Source organism: Camelina sativa, chromosome 2 (assembly GCF_000633955.1).
Source record: "Camelina sativa cultivar DH55 chromosome 2, Cs, whole genome shotgun sequence".
Taxonomy (NCBI): domain Eukaryota; kingdom Viridiplantae; phylum Streptophyta; class Magnoliopsida; order Brassicales; family Brassicaceae; genus Camelina; species Camelina sativa.
The window spans coordinates 7,798,792-7,819,000 of record NC_025686.1 but is presented as its reverse complement, the minus strand read 5'-3'; the positions used below and the strand labels follow the sequence as shown (position 1 = coordinate 7,819,000).

At 35.6% G+C, this 20,209-nt stretch overlaps 2 protein-coding genes across 2 annotated transcripts; both read left to right on the top strand.

The window, feature by feature from the left end:
• On the top strand, window positions 2,860–4,339 carry LOC104719915 (mediator of RNA polymerase II transcription subunit 31-like). Its single transcript, XM_010437907.1, has 6 exons — window positions 2,860–2,900; window positions 3,011–3,150; window positions 3,347–3,400; window positions 3,481–3,578; window positions 3,693–3,789; window positions 4,103–4,339. Exons 2-6 carry the CDS (start codon window positions 3,134–3,136, stop codon window positions 4,119–4,121), a joined length of 285 nt encoding a protein of 94 aa, XP_010436209.1. The 5' UTR covers window positions 2,860–2,900; window positions 3,011–3,133; the 3' UTR covers window positions 4,122–4,339.
• On the top strand, window positions 6,897–7,909 carry LOC104719906. Its single transcript, XM_010437892.2, has 2 exons — window positions 6,897–7,154; window positions 7,322–7,909. Exons 1-2 carry the CDS (start codon window positions 6,969–6,971, stop codon window positions 7,763–7,765), a joined length of 630 nt encoding a protein of 209 aa, XP_010436194.1. The 5' UTR covers window positions 6,897–6,968; the 3' UTR covers window positions 7,766–7,909.

Sequence of the window (20,209 nt, the reverse complement as noted above, 5' to 3'; positions counted from 1 at the left end):
CTCAAAAAATAGAAAGAAACTCAAATAAGGTAAGCCTTTAAAACAATAAAGGAAACATAGTAAAATCTAAATAATGTCGAGCACTCTTCTTGGGGCTCGATCACTGGTCTCTTGAAGGGCGTGGGTCACTAGGTGTTATCACTGTTACCTGCACGAATCAAAAATAATGTAAATATATGGTTTTGGCTAGCGACGAGCTTGCTTGGGACTGTATAGGTCATGTCCGGTCCTGGTTCGTCCCGCTTGTCTTCTTCGGTGTTCTCTACTCCTTGGATGTCTTTAGAGTCTTGTTGTTGACGTTCTTCAAGAGTCCTTGCTTCATCATCTTCAAACTGTTCTGTTTGTTCCATTTGATGTTTGTCTGATATGTTGCATGTTTTGGACGTAACTTGTTGCTCCGAATGTGCTTTGTTGGGTTCTTCATGTGATACGCCCAAATTCGAGGATCACTCAGCCGGATTAGAAAGGATGGAAACTCGCCAAGGTGCAAGGTGCAACGAGGGAGATTTAATGGATTTAGGGGTCGCACAACAGTTGTGGAAGGCTGCTGATATTCCTAACTCCAATCACCGCTAGATATGACACACTAGTCCAGCAGAAGGAGGCTGTTGCTTGGATATTACACACCAAGAAACAAGAAAGTGTTCTAGACAAAGAACAAAGAGATAGACTCATAAAATGAAAAGGAAATTGATTGATGATTCTCAGATGAGATTACATGTGTTTATATAGGGATAATAAACTTGGTAACAAAGTCAAGTTTTAATTATTCTTGAAACTATAAGAAAATAAATATATTGATAGTTGAATGGAGACCCAACTCTTGAAGTTTTCCTTCCCAAGGTGAGTTGAACTCCATTTTCGTCACCCCTCTTAGACCACAAAATAAAGTGATTATTTTGGACTTTCTTGGGCTTGTATTATGCTCAAAGTGAACTTCCATACAAAAGAGTAGACCATTAGTGAAGTGTGAGTCCATTGCCTCTTTAAAACCTTTCCTAGAAAACTCATTGGGACAAAACCAAGGATAAGGAAAAAGAGTACAATGTCCACACACCCTTTGGTCCACTTAGCTCTTCATTGTGTTCGGATCAAGGTTAGGGTGTTGTGTTGTACTTGGTTGTCCTCTTTGTTCCAATATCTTCAAACATCAATTGGACAGCTCCAACAAGGTGTTTGGTCCTTGCCCTTGTCATTGGTCCAACGGGTACAAGCATAGCATCTTCCGGAACAAGCTCAGCTTCCACTTGATCATTCTCAGTGCTGCCCATTATCATATAATCATGTCTTGCGCCTATACCTGCCAAACAAGTTGACTTACCGTGTATTATAGTGGAGGGAGCTTCCTTGATGCTGAGACGTGCGAAGTTCTCCGGAAGATCCAAATCAGACACACTTGAGCTATCTTGGGAGGTTTCGGGTTCAAGCCTAGCTCTCGTCAAGTCTTTCAGTTCCAGTGAGTTTAGAAGAGTCTCTACAGCAGCGTTGAACCCTTCTCTAAGCCTCCTTGTCTTGGAGCGTGTCATTGGAGCATCCTTAACTTTTGGTATAGCCGGTTGAGTTTCATCCGGTTCTCGGTTTAGGTCGATTTCCTCATCACGGCCTAGTGAGAGGATGTGAGGCCCATTCAGAAAGGTGGACTCATGGACTGGGATTGGACATGGAGTCCACTAAGAGGTGGCGGTTAGGGCGTTACATCAATGTCCAGTTTTGGCACATGGGTCCACCTTTTTTATTGGACCTTATGTCCACACCCAGCTCATGAGTCCACCTATATCCGACGACCGGTTTACTATGTCCAGGAGGCTTTAAACACTTGTTTATCGACTCTACAAATAACTACATCATATTTTCTTATGTTTTGTCTTCACTCCTACAGCTCCGCCAATTATTTCTTGGAAAGTCACTCATCATGAAACTACTTCAGCATAAGGATGTGTCACTACAAGAAAAGTCCACATTGATAGCAGTAGATTATAGCTCATTTTCTCTAACTGCTATGAAAAATAGACTTTTTTTTTAATTACTATATAATAGCACTAGATAAACGCTAAGATAAAAATTCGTTAAGCGAGAACCTAAAATCGTTTATTCCGCTATTACTTAGATGAAAATTTTCGTTTAAGCGCGTTTCAGATCCAATTTTTTTTTTTGTCAACAGAACCAAAAAATTTAAATGCCACGTTTACAGCAAAAATAAAACCTTATCCCTTCTCTGTACGACGAGACGAACAAAACATCAGAAAATTTTTCTTCGCCAAATTGAAATCTAGGTCTTTTTGAGTCCACCATAGACTCCACCGTGAAGCTCGTCGGTGGCCTCATTTCGCGTCCATTCCGATGTCATATCTCGGCAAAAAAGTGATTAACACGAATTGTTATGTCTCCCTCTACCTCAATTTTTATTTGCTTCCTTCTCTTATTATCTTTCTCCATCCAAATCCGAGTTTGCGAGATTTCAAGCTACCTTAACAACAAAGTCATCCACTTTTTCAACTTTCTTTCAACTACTTAAGCTCCAGGTTCGTATTTGTATGTTTTTTCTTGTTCTTCTCTGTGATTTGTACCTTTTTGTGTTTAGATGAATGATTAGATCTCGAGACTGATTTACTCTCTTTGCGATGGATATGGTTCAGATTCGGTTTCAAAGTTTTAGTATTTTGATTGCTTGTAAATCAATAGATGGGTTAAGCTTTTGATTGTTCAACATTTCTCTTTATTATATGCTTTTCTGGAGAGGTCGATATATTGAATGGTATCTATGGTATTGGATGACCTATATGATATGCCTATTTCTCTCATGACATAAGCTTGTTAATTTTTTCTTGTTTTAGTGCACAACGCTTGCAGGATTTAAGTGATGAGTCTAAGTCGCTTCAGCAATAGTTTTGTGTACAGAGGTATTGTAGATTGTTTCTCGAGGACATACAGAGAATCTGGATTATATAACTATGGTTTTTGTTTGCAACTACATCAGCGATTTTACTTACTTAAACTTGTTCTTATTTAGGTCAATGGAGATGGAAAGTATGAGCGGATAAGTGGAACAAGCCTTTGGTGGAGGCACAGTTTTAGGTCTTGGTGGAGGCACAATTTTAGCCAAAAGAAGCCTTATGATCTTAGCAAAGCAACGATGCGCAAGAAAATAAGGTTTGTATTTTCAATTTTAATCAGAACCGGTTTAGTACTTTGGTGGATAACCCAAACTTAAATTCAGAAATCAGAACCACCATAAATAGTCCTCCTCTCTGTCTGTTCTCTCAGTCGATCTAATGTGGGTGTGTGAAGCTTTTTCTGATTCCGCTTGAGAAATCCAAAATTCGATTCTTGTTTTTGGTTGATTTAGGTTCACTGTTTCTCCCGAGGAGATTGATGATGATACATCAGAGATTCCATCCCCGTGGGTTCATCTTCTTCCTCTTCTGTACTCTTTCATATGTTTCAATCTACTCTTTAGTTGTTTAATTCACATATCTACAGGCCAAAGAAAACTTACAAGGATCCCGACGGTGGAAGGCAACAGTTCTTACTGGAACTTGAATTCATTCAATGTCTCGCCAATCCTACTTACATCCACTGTTAGTTTCTCTTCTTCTTTTCCCTTCTATAGTTTATGAGGATTCGTTCTAGGGTTTAGTCTTTGTGCTTTTTTAAGTGTTTGCCCTTATCCTTTGGGTTATGCTGTTTTGTAGACCTGGCACAGAATCAGTATTTTGAAGATGAAGCATTTATTGAATACTTGAACTATCTTCAATATTGGCAGCGACCAGAGTACATCAAGTTCATAATGTGAGTTGGAATATCTTATTGGAAGTTTTGGTAGTCATATGAAGGTTTGGAATATATCTTATTGCTCTGCTTGTTTTATCCGTTTCATTATGTTTTTGTGTTTATGTCTTGGTATAGGTTCCCACATTGCCCATATCTGTTAGTTGTCTATTTGAACATGTTGTAACGTTAAATAATAAGTTTTGTAGGTTTCCGCTCATGTATAGGTAACACTTACAATTTATGGTTTATTTATCTCTATGTGATTGCTATTTGCTTATAGGGTTAATGGCATATTGTGGCTTCTCACGATTCTTTTGTTTCATATGAGCAGATACATATGGAGAGGATAACTAACATGTCTTTTTCATATATTCAAAGTGAACTAGTAGCTGTTCATTGGACTGTTTCTAGAAACGCTAAGTGAGCAGCTAAAAGAGAGCCTTTGCTACAAGTAAGAAAGGCTTGGATGGGTTACATGTACATGTCAAATAGTGTTTCTATTCTTTTTAATGTTAATTTTATTTTGTTTTAGACTTGGTGACACTTTGTTATGTAAGACTTATTTTGGTTAATGTAATTTATGTTATGTATGTTGATTATTTTATGAAATGTAAAAATATAAATATATTTAAATAAATTTTGAAAAAAAAATTATAATAATAAATAAAACAGCATGAATTTTGTGATCCAATAAAATATATTATAGCATTCGATTAGTGCTATGATATAATTACGGTAAAAACTCTTAACATAGCGTGTAAAATGACTTATAACATTATCTTTAAAAATTTGAAAAGCGGGATAATATAGCATTTCTGTACTGCTATGGTATAATACTATATCATAGCATACGAATTCTGTGCTATCATATGTGAGGTACCTACAATAACAGTGGCCTAACATAGCGTTTGTAAAAGAGCTATGAATTACATATTATAGCGTTTCTCTCATGCTAACAATGTACATATTTGTTGTAGTGTGTAACTGTGGAATTTTCTTGAGATGGTTGATAAAAAAATTATTTACACTTCGGTGACATAGTTGGCCAAACTGTTTTTTTTTTTTTAAATCTCTCTGCATACACTACCATATTTCCTGAAACTAGGATGTTAAAAGGATTAAGATATTAAAATTGCTAAGAATAACATAACATCTAATAAAAGAAAACATTGGAAACGTTCTCAGCGAAATAAAAATCATCAGGAACTTTAGACGAAATTTCAGTCCTACTTTCAACTGTATTTTTGATATGACTCTTTGACATTAAATGGGAACCTTCACCGCCTCCATTTATGGGACACCCGAAAATTGGTACAGTATAATTGCAATCTCTCATTTAATGGTATTACTATGAAAAACGTTTTATTGTTGCACCTGTCTATCTACTTCTGAAAAATCTATGGTTGTAGTTTCAGATTTGTTTTCAAGTTCTCCCTTGTCTGATTCTAGCTGTTGTTTTCACTAGATTTCCTCGTTGGCTCTTGTATTTTATATTAACGTATATATAGTAACATTAATTAACATATAAATAAGATTATATGTACCGCAATCTATCATTGATTCGCGCTGATAATTTTGCTTATACTTTATTGATGATGTGCATATATAATATATGTCATAAAATTAGTAATTAGGGCGGATCAGTTAGTTGAATGAACATTACCCTATGTGGTCCGGTGGTTGAGGCTTGTAATTCAGGGGGCATGCCGTAAGCTCGCATCCCACAAATATATGTATCCAACTAGCTAGAAACAAAAAATACCAGTGTGTGGCCGGCTGGCACTAAGTCAAAACTCTAGTTATAATTTGGAAACCCGGTGAACTATAATGTTTTGGTCACCTTGTTCACTTTAGAACATCTTCATTTGTTGAGTTCTAATTAACATGAGTTTCTTAATGTTGGAAATTTTTGATGAGTTTATTAACTATTTAAGATACAGACTAATTTTTGAAATATTATTTTTTGCTCTCTCTCTCTAAGATAAACCCCTGCTTAAAACTCTCAATGGAGGCGCTTAGCCGGGTTCACTCGGATCATCATGTTTAAAACAAAAAAGCTACAATATAGCTAAGGCGTTAGCTCATTCATCCCATATTGGTAACTTGCGATTTACTCTTGTAGGTTCGTGGATTGGTTCTCCAATCCTGGTAGAAGCATTCAATTCAAAAAAATTACTCTCTCCGTTTCAAAATATAAGATGTTTTGAAGAAGTTTTTTATTTTATAATATAGGATGTTTTTCTATGCAACTTTTAGATTAGTTTAGTATTTTATATTATGCAGTATTGTTTCTGATTGGTTGAACTTGTTAAAAGTAAAGACTTCTTAATCTGCGTGCTTTACTTAAAACATCCTATATTTTAAAACGGAGGGAGTATATTAGTTGGAAAAAAACTCCATTATAAGTCATTATTATAAGTGTTGCAATAACTCCTATTTCTTCAAAAACCATCCAATTAGTACGTGAGCATTACTATGCAACTCTAAAAAATAATTTTACTCTCAACCTACGTAGCACTTATCAATATAGACAGAAGTCAGTAGATATCAGATTTATTTTGCCCGGGTGCGGCCAAATTAATTACAAACTGTCCAAGACAACAGAAGATTAATAAATAAAGGTAATAAATTGTGACCTGTTTTCAAAATATATCCAATACCTTAATGAAATTGAATTAGCCTTTTTCTATTTATATACTCCCTCCGTTCTAGTTTAACTGTAGTTTAAGGTTTTTGCACACAAATTAAGGAAACTATTAAATTTTATGTTTTGTCCTTCATTAATATATTTTATTATTTTTTCATTGGTTAAAACTTTAATACAGTAGGGATAAAATTGGAATATTCATCAAACATCTGCATTGAAAATCTAAAACGACAACTAATATGAAACAAAAATTAAATCCTAGAACGAGGAGGGAGTAGTATTTGAGAAGGAAGTAGGAATAGAGAGCGTTGGATATATTTATATGCATCAGAAGGTTTTAAATTAGCCCTCTGGTTGCAGTAATTGAAGAGGCGAAACTTTGAATGCACGTCATGCATGGGCAGTGTAGTAGGCCCATAAATTATGTCTCTTCTTTTCTAAATTAAAACAATATTTTTGCTTTATTCAACTGCCTATATAAAAGGTCCTCTCAAACAGTTTGGCCTACACAAAAATAAGCACATCGTACGTATAGTTATATCTCTACGTGATGTTAGAAGTTCCAGACAAAGGAAACCTAAACTGGTTGTTGAAGAAACGAGAGATCGCTTCGTCTTATTACATGGAATCTGAGGAAGCTTCTAAAAAAAGAAAGGGTCAAGAGGTTTTAGCAAATGATGAGCTTGCCAACAGATCCGAAGCAAAAAAGTTTTTCGATACTTCGTTCGATCAGAAGGTAAACATCGTCTTGCATATGTTTATGTTATAAGAGTCAAAGGGTATTATATATTTGAAGATTACCTTTTTCGATACTTCGTTCAAGCATTTGTTTCATTTTTTAAAAGAATATTTCGTAATAACCGGGAGGTGTATATAAGAATTGTTTCGGATCTCATGTTGTAGAGGAGACGATTCAGTGAATATTCGACAAATATGAATAATAATATCGACGAAGGATATTATCACAACCACATGAGCCTTGATCTTGAACTCAACTTGTCACCATCTCTCATCGATCTAAATCATCATCATGGTACGTGTACTTACAATAAAAACTATGAGGAAGAGGAAAAGAAGAAGATGATGGAGAGTGGTTTGGTGTTGGGGTTACGGACACAAAAAAGCATGGCAAGGGTTGCTTTTGATCTCGATGACGATTGTTGCGACCGCAGTGGTGTTGGCGGAGGAAGCGAGGAGGAGATGGTGGCGAGGGTGTGCATAAAGTGCCATATTCTAGTGATGATGTGTAAAGCGTCACCGGCATGCCCTAATTGCAAGTTTATGCATTCACCTGAAGACACCTCTCTATCACTTCTATTTACTCCTAAGCCTACTTTGTTAGCGTAGTCATTTATTTTACTTTCTAATCATATCTATATCTAATCACTAATTAATGCTAAGTATTTAATGGTTTCATCGAACAAATACTTCATTTGTTGGGATGTTGTTGGACCTTTAATTTGATTTTATAGTATAAGATCATTAATGCGATTCCCCTTGCCTTTTTTTGTTGTTGTTTTTTTTTTTTTCTTTTCGAAATCATCACATTGAATCGTTGAGAAAATAAAATTGGTTGGTGATCATATAAATGCATAATATATAGTTTCCTGTATTTTACTTTCACCTGGTCTCACTGGGCCTTTACCCCATTTGGAGAAGTTATGTTTTGAACATCTTTGCACAAGCGACGGCCAAAGTGCATGTGGTCAAGAACGTCCTCGGTAGTTTTTCTTTCCTATTCAAGATTTATTTTTACAAAGGTGTTCTTTTTGGGTGTAAGTATTAAGGGTTTTGAACATATTAAGGACTAATAGATATTTTGGTAGATAGAAAAAGCCATAAATTTATTTAAGTAAATAACAGTTTAGTAAGTTGCTATTCGAAAATAACAAAAAGTTGTCACAAAAAAAATCGTTGTACCTTAATAAATATTTTTGTTTAGTATACTTGTTCAAAGATACACTAATATTGTATAGAGAAATTTACTCAAACAACACTTATAAGCTCATCGTTTACTCAAACAACAGTTGTGACCAAACTTTTACTTAAACAACAGTTGTGACCAAACTTTTACTCAAACAACACATATAAATTTGAAAAAGACGTTAAAGCATTAGGTAAAACTATTAATTACAGAAGTGTCATTGGATATTGTTAAAACCGAACAATAGTTAAAAAAGAGTTTTGACCTAACACTTTTACTAAATAAAAGATAAATCTTCGTTAAGGCTCTGCGAGTAACACTCGGTAAGGGCGAGTCGTTGATCTCATTATAATTGTACGAGGGTGAGGAGATCTGGTGAGTTGGAGTCGGGAAAAAAGTTATCTTTCTCGTGAGAGGATTTTGATTTAGAGGAAAAGAAGCAATTTTTGAATGTTTTCGGAAGAACGAAGCTAGGCGTCAGCGATAATCCGGTAAAAGTAAGTTATGAGTGAAACGTATAGTTGTATAAACACAGTTAATTCAGATATGTTGTAAGTACAGTTGTATATGATTAATTTTAGTTTGGTGAAGGTGGTTTGGGTAGATTTAGTGGCGGCCGAGAAAGGTACGTTATAGCGACGGCGGCGATCAGTAGAAAGATTGTGTAAATGGGTGTAGTTTAATTTCGAGTGCCTCAGAAAGTTAGTTAGTAACACATTGAAACCCTTTCTTGAATTTTGATATGGTTGATAGGAATTGGTGGCGGTTGGAGCTTGGTTGAAGAAAGATAACTGGTAATTTGATATGGTTGATAGGAATTGGTGGTGGTAGTGGGTGTGGTTGAAGATACATTTGGGTTGGCAGCAGCTAGTGTGAAGAGAATAGTAAAGGTAACTGGATTTGAATTTGGCGGGAATTGGCTGTGAAGATATATGTATATTGGTAGAGTTACAGAGGCTATCATATAGTTGTGGTAGAGATTGTATAGGAAGAGATCATTTGTGATGAAATGATAGAGTTAGGTTTTGAGAGAAGATATTGCATAGTTAAAAATTTTATAATGTGATATGAGTCTGATGGATTTTGTAAATATCATTTGCAGGACATGGCATCTAGTAGTAGTGAAAAGAACTTAAGGTATCCTCTGAGGCTATATCCTCAGGGGAAATCTCCTTTACAGAAGAGGAGCATGCACATTCATTGCACATTTAACATTTAAATGTTGATAGATTGCATTGGGGATGATGTCTATAACGACATTCGTGATAATTCGCAAGTGGGAGTGATATTGAAGCTCGCTGATAGTCGATATGTATGGGGTCCCAAGATAATGCATCATTTCTTAACTCAGCAATTGGCAATACATAGGAGATATGAGATGTGGTCGCTAATAGAAGGTAATCCAATTAGGTTCTCCTTACATAAGTTAGTGATATCACCAGCCTGAACTGTGACAAAATTGATGTGGAAGACAGAGTGGATGTTGATCACAGAGAGTTGTGGGGCGAGATGAAAGTAGATTCTAGGGTGGGACTAAACTGGAAAGAGTTGACTGAAGTATTGAGGGAATGTATGACATGGGGTGACTCAAAAAGGAAAATTATTGGGCTTTTGTTTGTGTTGCATGTCGGTATTTTAGGGATTTTGCGGTCTAGTAGGATCCCTTTGGAATATGCTAAACGTGTTTTCAATACGGAACATTTGAAAGGTTTCCTTGGGGTCGAGTAAGTTTCAAGCGACTAATAGACTCCATAAAAGTTGTTTCCTATGAGAACACCTCGTATGTGGTTCATGGATGTGCACATGTTCTGTTGATTTGGGCTTTTCAGAGTGTTAGAGAACTAGGCAAAGAATATGGGAATAAAAACGAAGGGTGATGATGTCCCCCTGCTTAGATGGGATGCAGGCCATACCAGGGGAAGTATAGGTGACTTCTTATTCTCAGAGAGTAAGAAAAAGAAGGTTTGTGAAAGCATATATAGGTGTATATCTCGAGTTGTATTGTAGGATGTTAATATTTTTAATGACTTGATTATAATTTCTTCTGTTTTGTAGCTCCAAATTCATCATTTAGTTGTTAAACCTGAAGCATAACTCTTTCTATTCTAGCCTGATGAGACCGAAGGTTATGGTGAAGGGGATGGTGGTTTTAAATTGTTGGATGATATTATGAACGGCTTTGTTGATGAGTGAGCTTTGGATGATTCTGTAGTTGAGAGGAAGCCAGGAAAGAGGAAAGCCGTGGAGTTGGATGTGGAGGTGGAAAGTGAAGACAATATAGAAAATCCAGCAATGTTTAACAAGGCGAAGAAGAAGTCACTTGGAAGTGGTGGATCGGACAAGAAAGGCAAAAGGGTTGAATCTGCTGAAAGGACGGAGTCAGTTGGTGGAGTGCATTCATCGTTGGATGTAGTTGGTGTTGAAAGCGTGGTCAACATGTTAGCTTCATTGTAAAACAAATTTGATACCATGGACTCTCATTTGGGCGGTCAGTTGGTCTTGCTAGGGGAACAATTTAAAGGTTTAGAACAAAAGGTTACAAATCTTGAAGCTGATGTTGAGGTCATAAAGAAAGGCAAACCTCAAACTCAGGCAGCCGAATCTACAACAGATGAAGATGGTGGGGTTGGAAAGAAAGATGAGGTAAGCTCCTCGACCGACAGTCCTCTTTAAATTAGTCCATAAGTTAAATTGGTTGATTAAAAACAGAGGTTTTCAATCGCAGCATACTGGGTAGCTGGGTGTGGATATACTAAAAATGAAGTTTAAGTCTATTGCTGTCTTCAGTTCTTTGAGGAGTTTTCAATAATTTTCCATTAGAGTTGTTCAAACATTTTCGTAACAAATATTGATACTTTAAAAGATGTTCTAGTCATTTACTGGAATTTTTTATGTTATCCTTTGCCATTGACTACTTCTTCCTTTTTTATTTGCCATTGACATCTTATAATTTTTTATCTAGATTTGTTAAATATTTTTTTTTTATGTTATTAAAACAGAACAAAGCCAAACTTTCAGTTATTTAGTGTATTATCAATTGATGATTATTGAGTTATGTCAATTGACATAAAATTACCTGGTGTGTTTTAGTCATGGTAAGTACAGGTGAAGGAAACTTCAGATGGCTACCCCATATCTTTTGCTCTTAGAAATCCAAAAGCAAAAGCCAACTTCTGTAAGCCCAAAACAAAGAAGATCCAGTTGACTCAAAGTCCACCAAAAGGGAACAACTTGTAAAGCAAGTAGATGTTGGTACATCCATTAAACAAGAACCAATTTCGCCAAAAAAATCCTCATCAAATGCGAAGGTGAATGTCTCTAATAACCATGTCACTACTACTAGTGCCAGTTTTGGAACACCAATCACACTTTCTGATGAATCAGATCTCATTGAAGATGCTCGCAATAAGGCATTTGATGGTGCTCTAGACAAGTTGTTAGTGTTGTGGAAGGATGATATTGTCACTAGGAAAGTTAGACCAAGGAACCTATCATCCACCCAACAGGATCCATTTGTCGGCAGTTCAATGGTCAAGCGTATGTTGCGTGGTGTTAAGATATCCCCAAAAGCTTATGATCCGTTCGAAAAGGCTAATGCTGCAAAGGTGGACTTCCTCATGAATTTTATAAATCAAGAAATGTAAGTTTTCCTCTTCTTTATGCTTACTAATCAATTCTTATTGTGGTTCATTGACTTCTCATTTGAACTTATTGATACCAACAGGGACGACCCGTTGAGGACGGAATTTTCAGCCTCCAATTTCTATATGAAGATAATGAGTCCTAAGGCGATGTGGCCAAAACCTGATCCTACATATGGGTGGTTGATGGAATGAGATTTCATGCTGCTTACTATGTGATTTAAACTTCATATTATGTGCTTGCAGCACTTGGTGCCTATCATGCAAATGTTACACAAAAGGTCAATGAAGGAGGTTTCTCCTTTCATAAGTGATAGGTTGCATTTTTAGATCCATGGTTTGTGAATCAGTGGGCACATGATTACAAGAGATATGCTTCAGACCCAAAGTGGGTGTTTCCCCCAGAATATTTTGAGGTCTACAATGGTACATCCACACGGTACGGGGTGACAAATAAAAAATGGATGGTCGATGTGGATGTCTTGTATCTCATTCACAATATTGAGAAGGCACACTGGAAAGCAGTTGCAGTTGATTTGGTTAGGAGAAGGATCAACGTGTAAGATAATATATTCAGCTCCTCGACCATTGATCAACTTTTTGAGACATGCAAACCGTACACAAAAAGGATACCACTACTGATTCAAACAGTTGCTCCTGCTCATGAGAAAAAGAAACTGGGAGCCTCTTCATTCTCAATCTACAGGATGAAAACAGTTCCTCAAAATATTCAGGAAGGTGATTGTGGGGGTATATGCGGTTAAATTCATCGAGTGTCTGGCATTGGGTATTAAGTTTCATGGTCTATCAGACGCAGCTGTGCCTGTTATTCGGTTGAAGCTTGCAGCGGAATTGTTCGATAAGGTTCCAGACACAGATTTTTTCATAGAGGTGACCGACCAATCCAATCGTGCGAAATACGCAACAGACGTTGAGTTCATTGGAGAAACCGTGAAGAAATCAAATTAGGACATCCTTTTGGACTTTTTGGAAAAACAATGATCCTGTCATGATTTTTAACGTTTTGGTATATATATATTAGGAATTTTAGTAAGGGTTTAGGATGTTAATTGTTATTAGAATGTAAGTGTTTGGCCCTTATATGCGGTAAATAAGTTCATAATAACCAACTCCAATGATATAGATTGATGTTTTACGAAATATGAAACTAAATACATAAGTAGATACATTAGTAAACAAACAACTTCTCCACAGTGCTAGCATAAGTGTACGTAAAGCAGTCCTGGCAAATGTCTAATGCCATGTGGTGGATTAGATGACAATGAGGGACTGTTATGAAATGGTAGTATCCTTTAAATACACGAGTACCAAGTGTTCCCATCTCTTTTATCTGACACATCACGACTTCAGTGATCTCAACGGCTTCCTCTATAGAAGCCACTTTACTTAAGAAGTTATCAGTAACCAAAAGACCATCATCTAAGGATCCGCAGCAAATAAGTAAAATTCCATATGCAAATCTAGCATAGATAGAAGCACGAGCTGCCTCTCCAACCAAATCGAGTGAAATTTGCGAAGGGCCTACCTGAATCATTATCCGAAGACCTTCCACGTACTGTGCTGCATAATTTTTAGCGGTGAGACACTCTTCTAATAGCCGCCTATATCCCTTTCCTTCATTTGCAAAACCACTACTGAAAATAAACTCGTCTATATCAACCTCCGAAAGAACTTCTGGGGAGAAGACAATCTTCTTAAAAAATGGACTGGCGGCTATGAAGGGACCAAGCTGACGAAAACCTCTCTGACCAATACGGCATACAATATCCGTCAGAAGTGGATGTGGTATATAAGACATGACAAAGAAAACCAGAAAAGCTTTCGAAACTGGTTGTGAAGTTCAAGACACCACTAGATCTCGCATTTTATAACATCCTATGATTAGTAAACCCTAGGTGGATGTTACCGAAAATACAAAAAGGCCTTAACTTTCATTTGTCATAGAAGAACAATCCTATAATAGTATAGAAAGCATATTTAGGCCCAAAGAAGCCTAAAAATTTATATAGTGCATGTTTGTCGATTGTGTCCAACAATTTTACACTTAGAACAAGCATGTCTTTTTCGTGGCCGACGATTTTCCATCGCAACTTCCAAAGGATGCTTGATGCGTGACATCTTCGGCCGACCTGACTGTGGTCTAACAAATGGTGGCTTGCAACGTTTGGTAGAGACAAGTTCTGGCACTGGAGCAAATGTATCCCTTGGCATAACGGACTTCTCATATAATGAATCTGAATGGAAGTAGGGATGACACTTTGATATCTGTGAAACCCTGGCCGTTGCAGCTGCCACCAGTGCGTGTTCACAAGGAATCTTCTCCAGTCAAAGTGACAACAAGTACACTTATTCTGTGAAAGGTTAACCACATGCACATTCGATCCACTCCTCACTTCATAATGATGCGGATCAATCTTTTGTACTTTCATAACATTAGCTCTCACAACACGAGCCTGTATATATCAAAAAAATATCCTTACAATTACATATACAAATACAACTGGTTTATTCACACTGCAAATTAAATCGACAAACCTCCAGCAGTTTCTCGACTGCGGTAGTGAGTATTGTAGGCATGGATGCAGCTTGTTTTTGCCAAACAGCAAACCAGTGTGTCAACATTGACCTTATATAGTCAAGTAGTTCAACAATGGGAAACTTTCTAGCTTGGTTAGAACTCGGTTAATTGACTCAGCGATATTGCTGGTTGTGAAATTATACCTCTCTCCAGGAAAATGCACTTAAGTCCACATACTTACATCAGCAAATTGTAGAGAAGTGTGCAGCTCTAGATTCAGTGCACCAATTTGCTGAAAGTACCTGTTAAAGTCTTCAAGACGGAAAGCACTTGCTGCCTTCTTTACAAGTCCAAATGACTCACTACCTCTGACTTTAAGAACAATATTTTTGTACAGATGATATGTGTAGATACCACGACTAGCAAGCAGGTAGACATTCTTTATTGCTTTTCCTATTGATTATGTCTATCTGATATTATAGCAAGGGCTTCATCATCTGGAATTACACGACTTAATTGTCTAAAGAACCATTTCCATGCGTCATCATTCTCACTATCAACTACAGCAAATGCTAGGGGAAAAATATTGAAATTTCCATCTTGTGTAGTCGCTAGCAGAAGCGTACCATGATATTGTCCTTTCAAGAATGTCCCCTTGACAACAATAAATTTCCTTATAAAAGGAAACCCAGCAATGCTAGCCCGAAAAGCTATGAAAGCATACTTAAATCTGTCTTCTGAATCTACTTCTAGCTTGGTGTATGTTCCATGATTTGCTTTACGGATCCTATACAAGTAACTGGGTAAATCTTTATACCCATGTTCTGCTGTACCCCGAACTAATTAATTGTCTAGCACATAGAAGAGTGCGATGTGCCTTCCAATAGTGAACCTACGAAACAATATATGTTATAAGCATAGCTGACAATGGGTAAACAAAACAGACACACTTTTAAAACGCAACAACACGTAAGAAAACTTACCGTCAGTCTAAACCTCAAATTTAAAGCATCGGCCACATGCATTGGTCGAACACTGCCTCCGACTCCACCCACAAATTCCTTATACAAATGGCCCAATATATCTGGAGTTGCTTGACGGGCACGACCAGAACGTTCAGTAACTGAGCAAGTATGCTCATTTACATATAATTGAATATGAAGAATAGGGGAATCTCTAATACTACTAGCTCTGATACACCATTGACATCCTTCTACCCAACAATTAACAGTATACAACGAAGGATTTGATCGATCCTCATCAATGTCAAAATTTTGTAGAACAGAGACTATCTTGAGTTTACTCTCCAAAGCTTCTCTTGAGTCATATTTTTGACCAACTGCTACATCAACACCACCAACTTCTATAAGCACTGAATCTTTAACAGGGGTTGAACTCTTTGCTCGCAAAGGTGCCCTTCTCCTATTTTTCCTCCCACATTCAACTTTTTCTTCCGCTTATGTGTCCTCTTCATCAACGTTTGAAAACTTAGAATACAAACAATAGTCTTCATCCCTGGAGCCAGCTCCGTCACTATCCTTGCAACAGTCAAATCGGAATTTATCGTCTTCATCATTGATTTTTGTTTCATCTGACACCTTTGTTCTTTCTTCTTCCTTCGACTTTATTTCGTCTCTCTGTGAGTCAAGTCCTTCGTTCTCCTCCATTTTCTGTTCAGTGTGGATTGGCTCCTTTCTAAGTACCTTCCTCTTGTAGTCATCCTCACCCCTCGTTTCTCTCTTACTTTGATATACTCCGCAGGACCCTGCTCGATCCACACAATCCTTTCCCCCTATAATATCGAGCTCAACACATAGACGCTCAGATTTATACACTCTAAGATATCCTTCAAACTGGCGATGATTGCAGACAAAAACAGGAGGTGTATCAGCTGGCATTTTTGGGACGTCCTTGAGAACTTATAACTTAGATGAACACCAAACATCTCTCTCTCCAACCCAAAATCCTCGTACACCATGGAAAGGAAATCTTCATATAATGTTTTCTTGCTCGCTATTAGCACCCTCGAACCTCTTCTTTCGTCAACACAAATTTCCCACTGCTTCTTTATTAAAACCCACTTTCCACACACTAGTGATATATCCTCCATTGTGTAGAAATATATAAAATGAGATCTGCCAAGGAAAACAGGATATCGAACGAGATCTGTAAAAGCAGAACGAGAGCACTTTTAATGTATAATGCCCTCTGTAAGAGTAGAAGAGAACGAGAGATGGTTGTTCTTTGAAGTTTTTGCGGCTGCTTGAAACTTGTCTCAAAAGAGACTGTTAATCAACAGTAAAACCTAAAACAGCAATAGTAGAAATCTGTCAAACATATTAACTCTATCACGTCTATTTGTTTAACTCTACCTAACTTTTGTTATTTCAGTAAGAAATATGTCTACCACATCATTAACAAATAACTCTATCGCTTTTAATTATGTCTATCCGTATGGAAATATCTACCATCGCGTTAAAATATATCTGTCATATAAAACTATCAAAGTGTATATGTCTACCATAATGACTATATAAATCTGTCAAACAAAACTACTACCCGACATAAGCCTATTGTATCTGTCACCATTGTCCTGATATCTTTATCAAAAAAGTGTAATTCTATCATCATTACAATATATCTATCCAATATATCTACCGACAACCATGATTTTGCCAGCTTTTTTTATGTCTGCCATCACTAATCTTTCTCTTCCAAATTCATCTACTTTATTATAATTGGAATTTAATTGATTCTACCACATTCTATTTAAAAAATTTCTATTTTACCACATTATAAATAATTTTTTCCATTCTATCACAAGAGCTATTTAAAAAAATAAAAATATTCTTACGTTTATGAACAAAAAATTGAAAGTAATTGTGTCCTTTTATGACACAACAGAAACATAAAGTGAGGAACAATAGAGAGAGAGAAGGGTGAGAGAAGTGGTGCATTAATGATGATGTGACGTTGAAGAGAGAGAGAAGTGGTGCAACCATTATATAATAGTTTTAAAAATAAATTAAACTGAATTTATCTAAAAGATACGTAACTTTGTATATGTGAGTGGATAAAATTGGTCTTGTCGACAAGATGTTTATCAATATGTCCACTAGTAAAAAAAAATTCATTTTGTCAAGTATGTTGACTAGTGGACAAGTTGTAAACGAAACTTGTTCATTAAGTGGAGTATCAATGTTGTCTATTGGTCTGATTTGATATTGGGGACAACTTTTGGTATATATTATGGACAAGTTATGCATGAAGGGACAATTTACAGTGGACTATTAAGTTGGTCTACTGATTTTATACTGAATCTAGTCCATCAAAGAATATGAACAACTTCTCGTAATAGTTTTATATGACGAGAACAAGATATGAAAAAATATAGTAATTATTTATAAGAACATAATATGTTTACAAGGTAACAGAAGAGAAGGCGAACATAATAAGTTCCCTACCCTAAAGGATTTGTGGACAGTAATATATATGTGGATAAGTTGACAAATTTCTAAATAGAGTCTTTAGTGATATTGGGCCACAATATATATATGTGGACTACGTATGTAACAAAAAAATGATTTGTTTCATTTTTTAGATTTTAGAGATGAAGTCTAGACAATTATTAAAAGAAGAAAGAGTAAATATTCTTCCTTGTCTACTTTTTTTGTTAGTTTGACAGTCAAAAGTTAGAAAAGATAATACATAGAAAACAGTGTAATAGGGAAATCAGTTAAAATAAAAGATTTGAGAAAGAAAATAAGGAGGGTTGATATAGTCTTAAAAAAAAAAAAAGGGTTGATATAGTCTTTTTAAGTTATGTATGTGGTATTTCCCAAAAACATTATTGAAATGTGATAGATCCAATAAGAAAAGTTTTTGAATGTGGTAGATTTGTTAAAAAAACTCTATTATAAAGCTCTGTCAAATAGGTCTGCCAATATTTATATAACTCTGCTTTTTAATAGTACACTTGAAATTTTTTTTTCCTAACTCACCATTCAAAGGGTTTATATGTCATTAAATATTCCAAAAAAAAAAAAGATATTCTAGTCATTTCTGACCTTTTCTACGCTATTAGAAATTTAGAGTAAAGCTCCCTATTGTATATTTGCACGCTTAGATAATGGAAATGAAACTTCATGTGATAAATTTGGTAATTTGCGCAGAGCTTATTTTCTTAACTTCTCTATTTTCCTTCTTCCACAGTCTTTTAATTTTAAGATAAGTAGACTTCAACTTCTAGACTGAGAGGGGGGTATTCGACTTATATTTTAAAGGATTTGGTAGGATTTTAACATTTTAGGACTTTGGAAGATTTAGGTGAGTTTTTAGGAGAATTGGTTGTATTTTAGAGTTTTATATTTTTTAAAAAGGAAATGAAATGGATTCTATGAGATTTGATTGTTAAACTTTGGGTGATTTTAACATATTGTCATAAACCCTGCTTCACGATTATTGCAAGTGGGAAAATTGTGGAGACACTTGTTATTTTGTGTTCTAGTGATTTTAAGAATTCTCTAAAATCTTTTAAAATATCAGTTGAATATCCCCTCTGAGATTTGTTAATGTTTTTCCGTAAACTCTTTCCCTTCGTAAAGTTGCGATTGTGGAATGGTTGAGCAAATTGTTTTCACCTGATCTTACAAATTTCATTGTAACGTGTTGAGCAACTAATCAAGAAATTTCATTTGTATATCAATGTGCACAATGAATATTTATTTTAAGAATAAAAATACAAAATTTTGTTGGAAACTTGAAATAAATTTAAGTACAAAAAGAAAAAAACCTCTAAATACCACGAATACTTCGTAAAACTATTTCAGTCCACAAATATATACACATGGGCTTTCTTATGCTGCTTAATATATCCATAAGAATAAGAGACGCAAAAAGAAGTTCATTAGTTTCTTTCTTTTATTCTTTTCAATAGTTCATGTTATTGCTCTTTTGTGTGGATACTTGTAACACTTTCGTTTCAGGAAATACAGTGGTTACATATGGAGAAGTTTAAATGAATTAATTTTTTCACCCATATCATTGAAGTGCACTTATTCTTTTCGGTCAACCGTCCAGAGAGAATTCTATAGTTTAAGCATGCTTGATCTAGGAAAATTTTATGATGGATGATCTTCTGGAAAGTGATTGTCAGGACTATATGAGTGAAGATAAAACATGGAGAAGATTTCATGGTGATTTGTAGAATCGATAAACAAATCTTTAAAACCTTCCAGACGTAACAAATCGGATGTCGGATAAAGGTAAGCCCACATGCCTATAAATAAAAAGAGATCAACTAAGAAGTGGCATGCGGACCGCAAAATGGGCCAAGGCTCCTAATTAAAGCGAAAGGAAATTTAGGTATGTGTACGAAAATTTTAATTAACGAAGTATTTGTTTTGATTGTTTTTTCTATTGAACCAAAGTTATAAGTTCTACTCTCATAAAATCCAAAAATATGTCATGGTTAATGATATTGATGTTCATAGCGGAAAAAAAATTTCATTGGAAAAATAATTTCTAATAAAAAATTAACTTTTTATATTTTTCGCTGAAAAATATCTTATAATTAAAGTTTGGTTTTTTATAATCAAAAAATTCTTTAAAATGTACAAAATATTTCATTCAAAGAAATAATTTATAATAAAAATATGTATTAATGTACAAAAACCAAAAAAAGAATT

Bases quoted from the DNA above. Each gene is read 5' to 3' on its own strand.
- LOC104719915 (XM_010437907.1), top strand. The intron at 3,401-3,480 runs GTGGGTTCATCT...ACATATCTACAG, and splicing joins ACATCAGAGATTCCATCCCC to GCCAAAGAAAACTTACAAGG. The intron at 3,579-3,692 runs GTTAGTTTCTCT...GCTGTTTTGTAG, and splicing joins CAATCCTACTTACATCCACT to ACCTGGCACAGAATCAGTAT.
- LOC104719906 (XM_010437892.2), top strand. From the start codon at position 6,969: ATGTTAGAAGTTCCAGACAAAGGAAACCTAAACTGGTTGTTGAAGAAA. The intron at 7,155-7,321 runs GTAAACATCGTC...CTCATGTTGTAG, and splicing joins ATACTTCGTTCGATCAGAAG to AGGAGACGATTCAGTGAATA.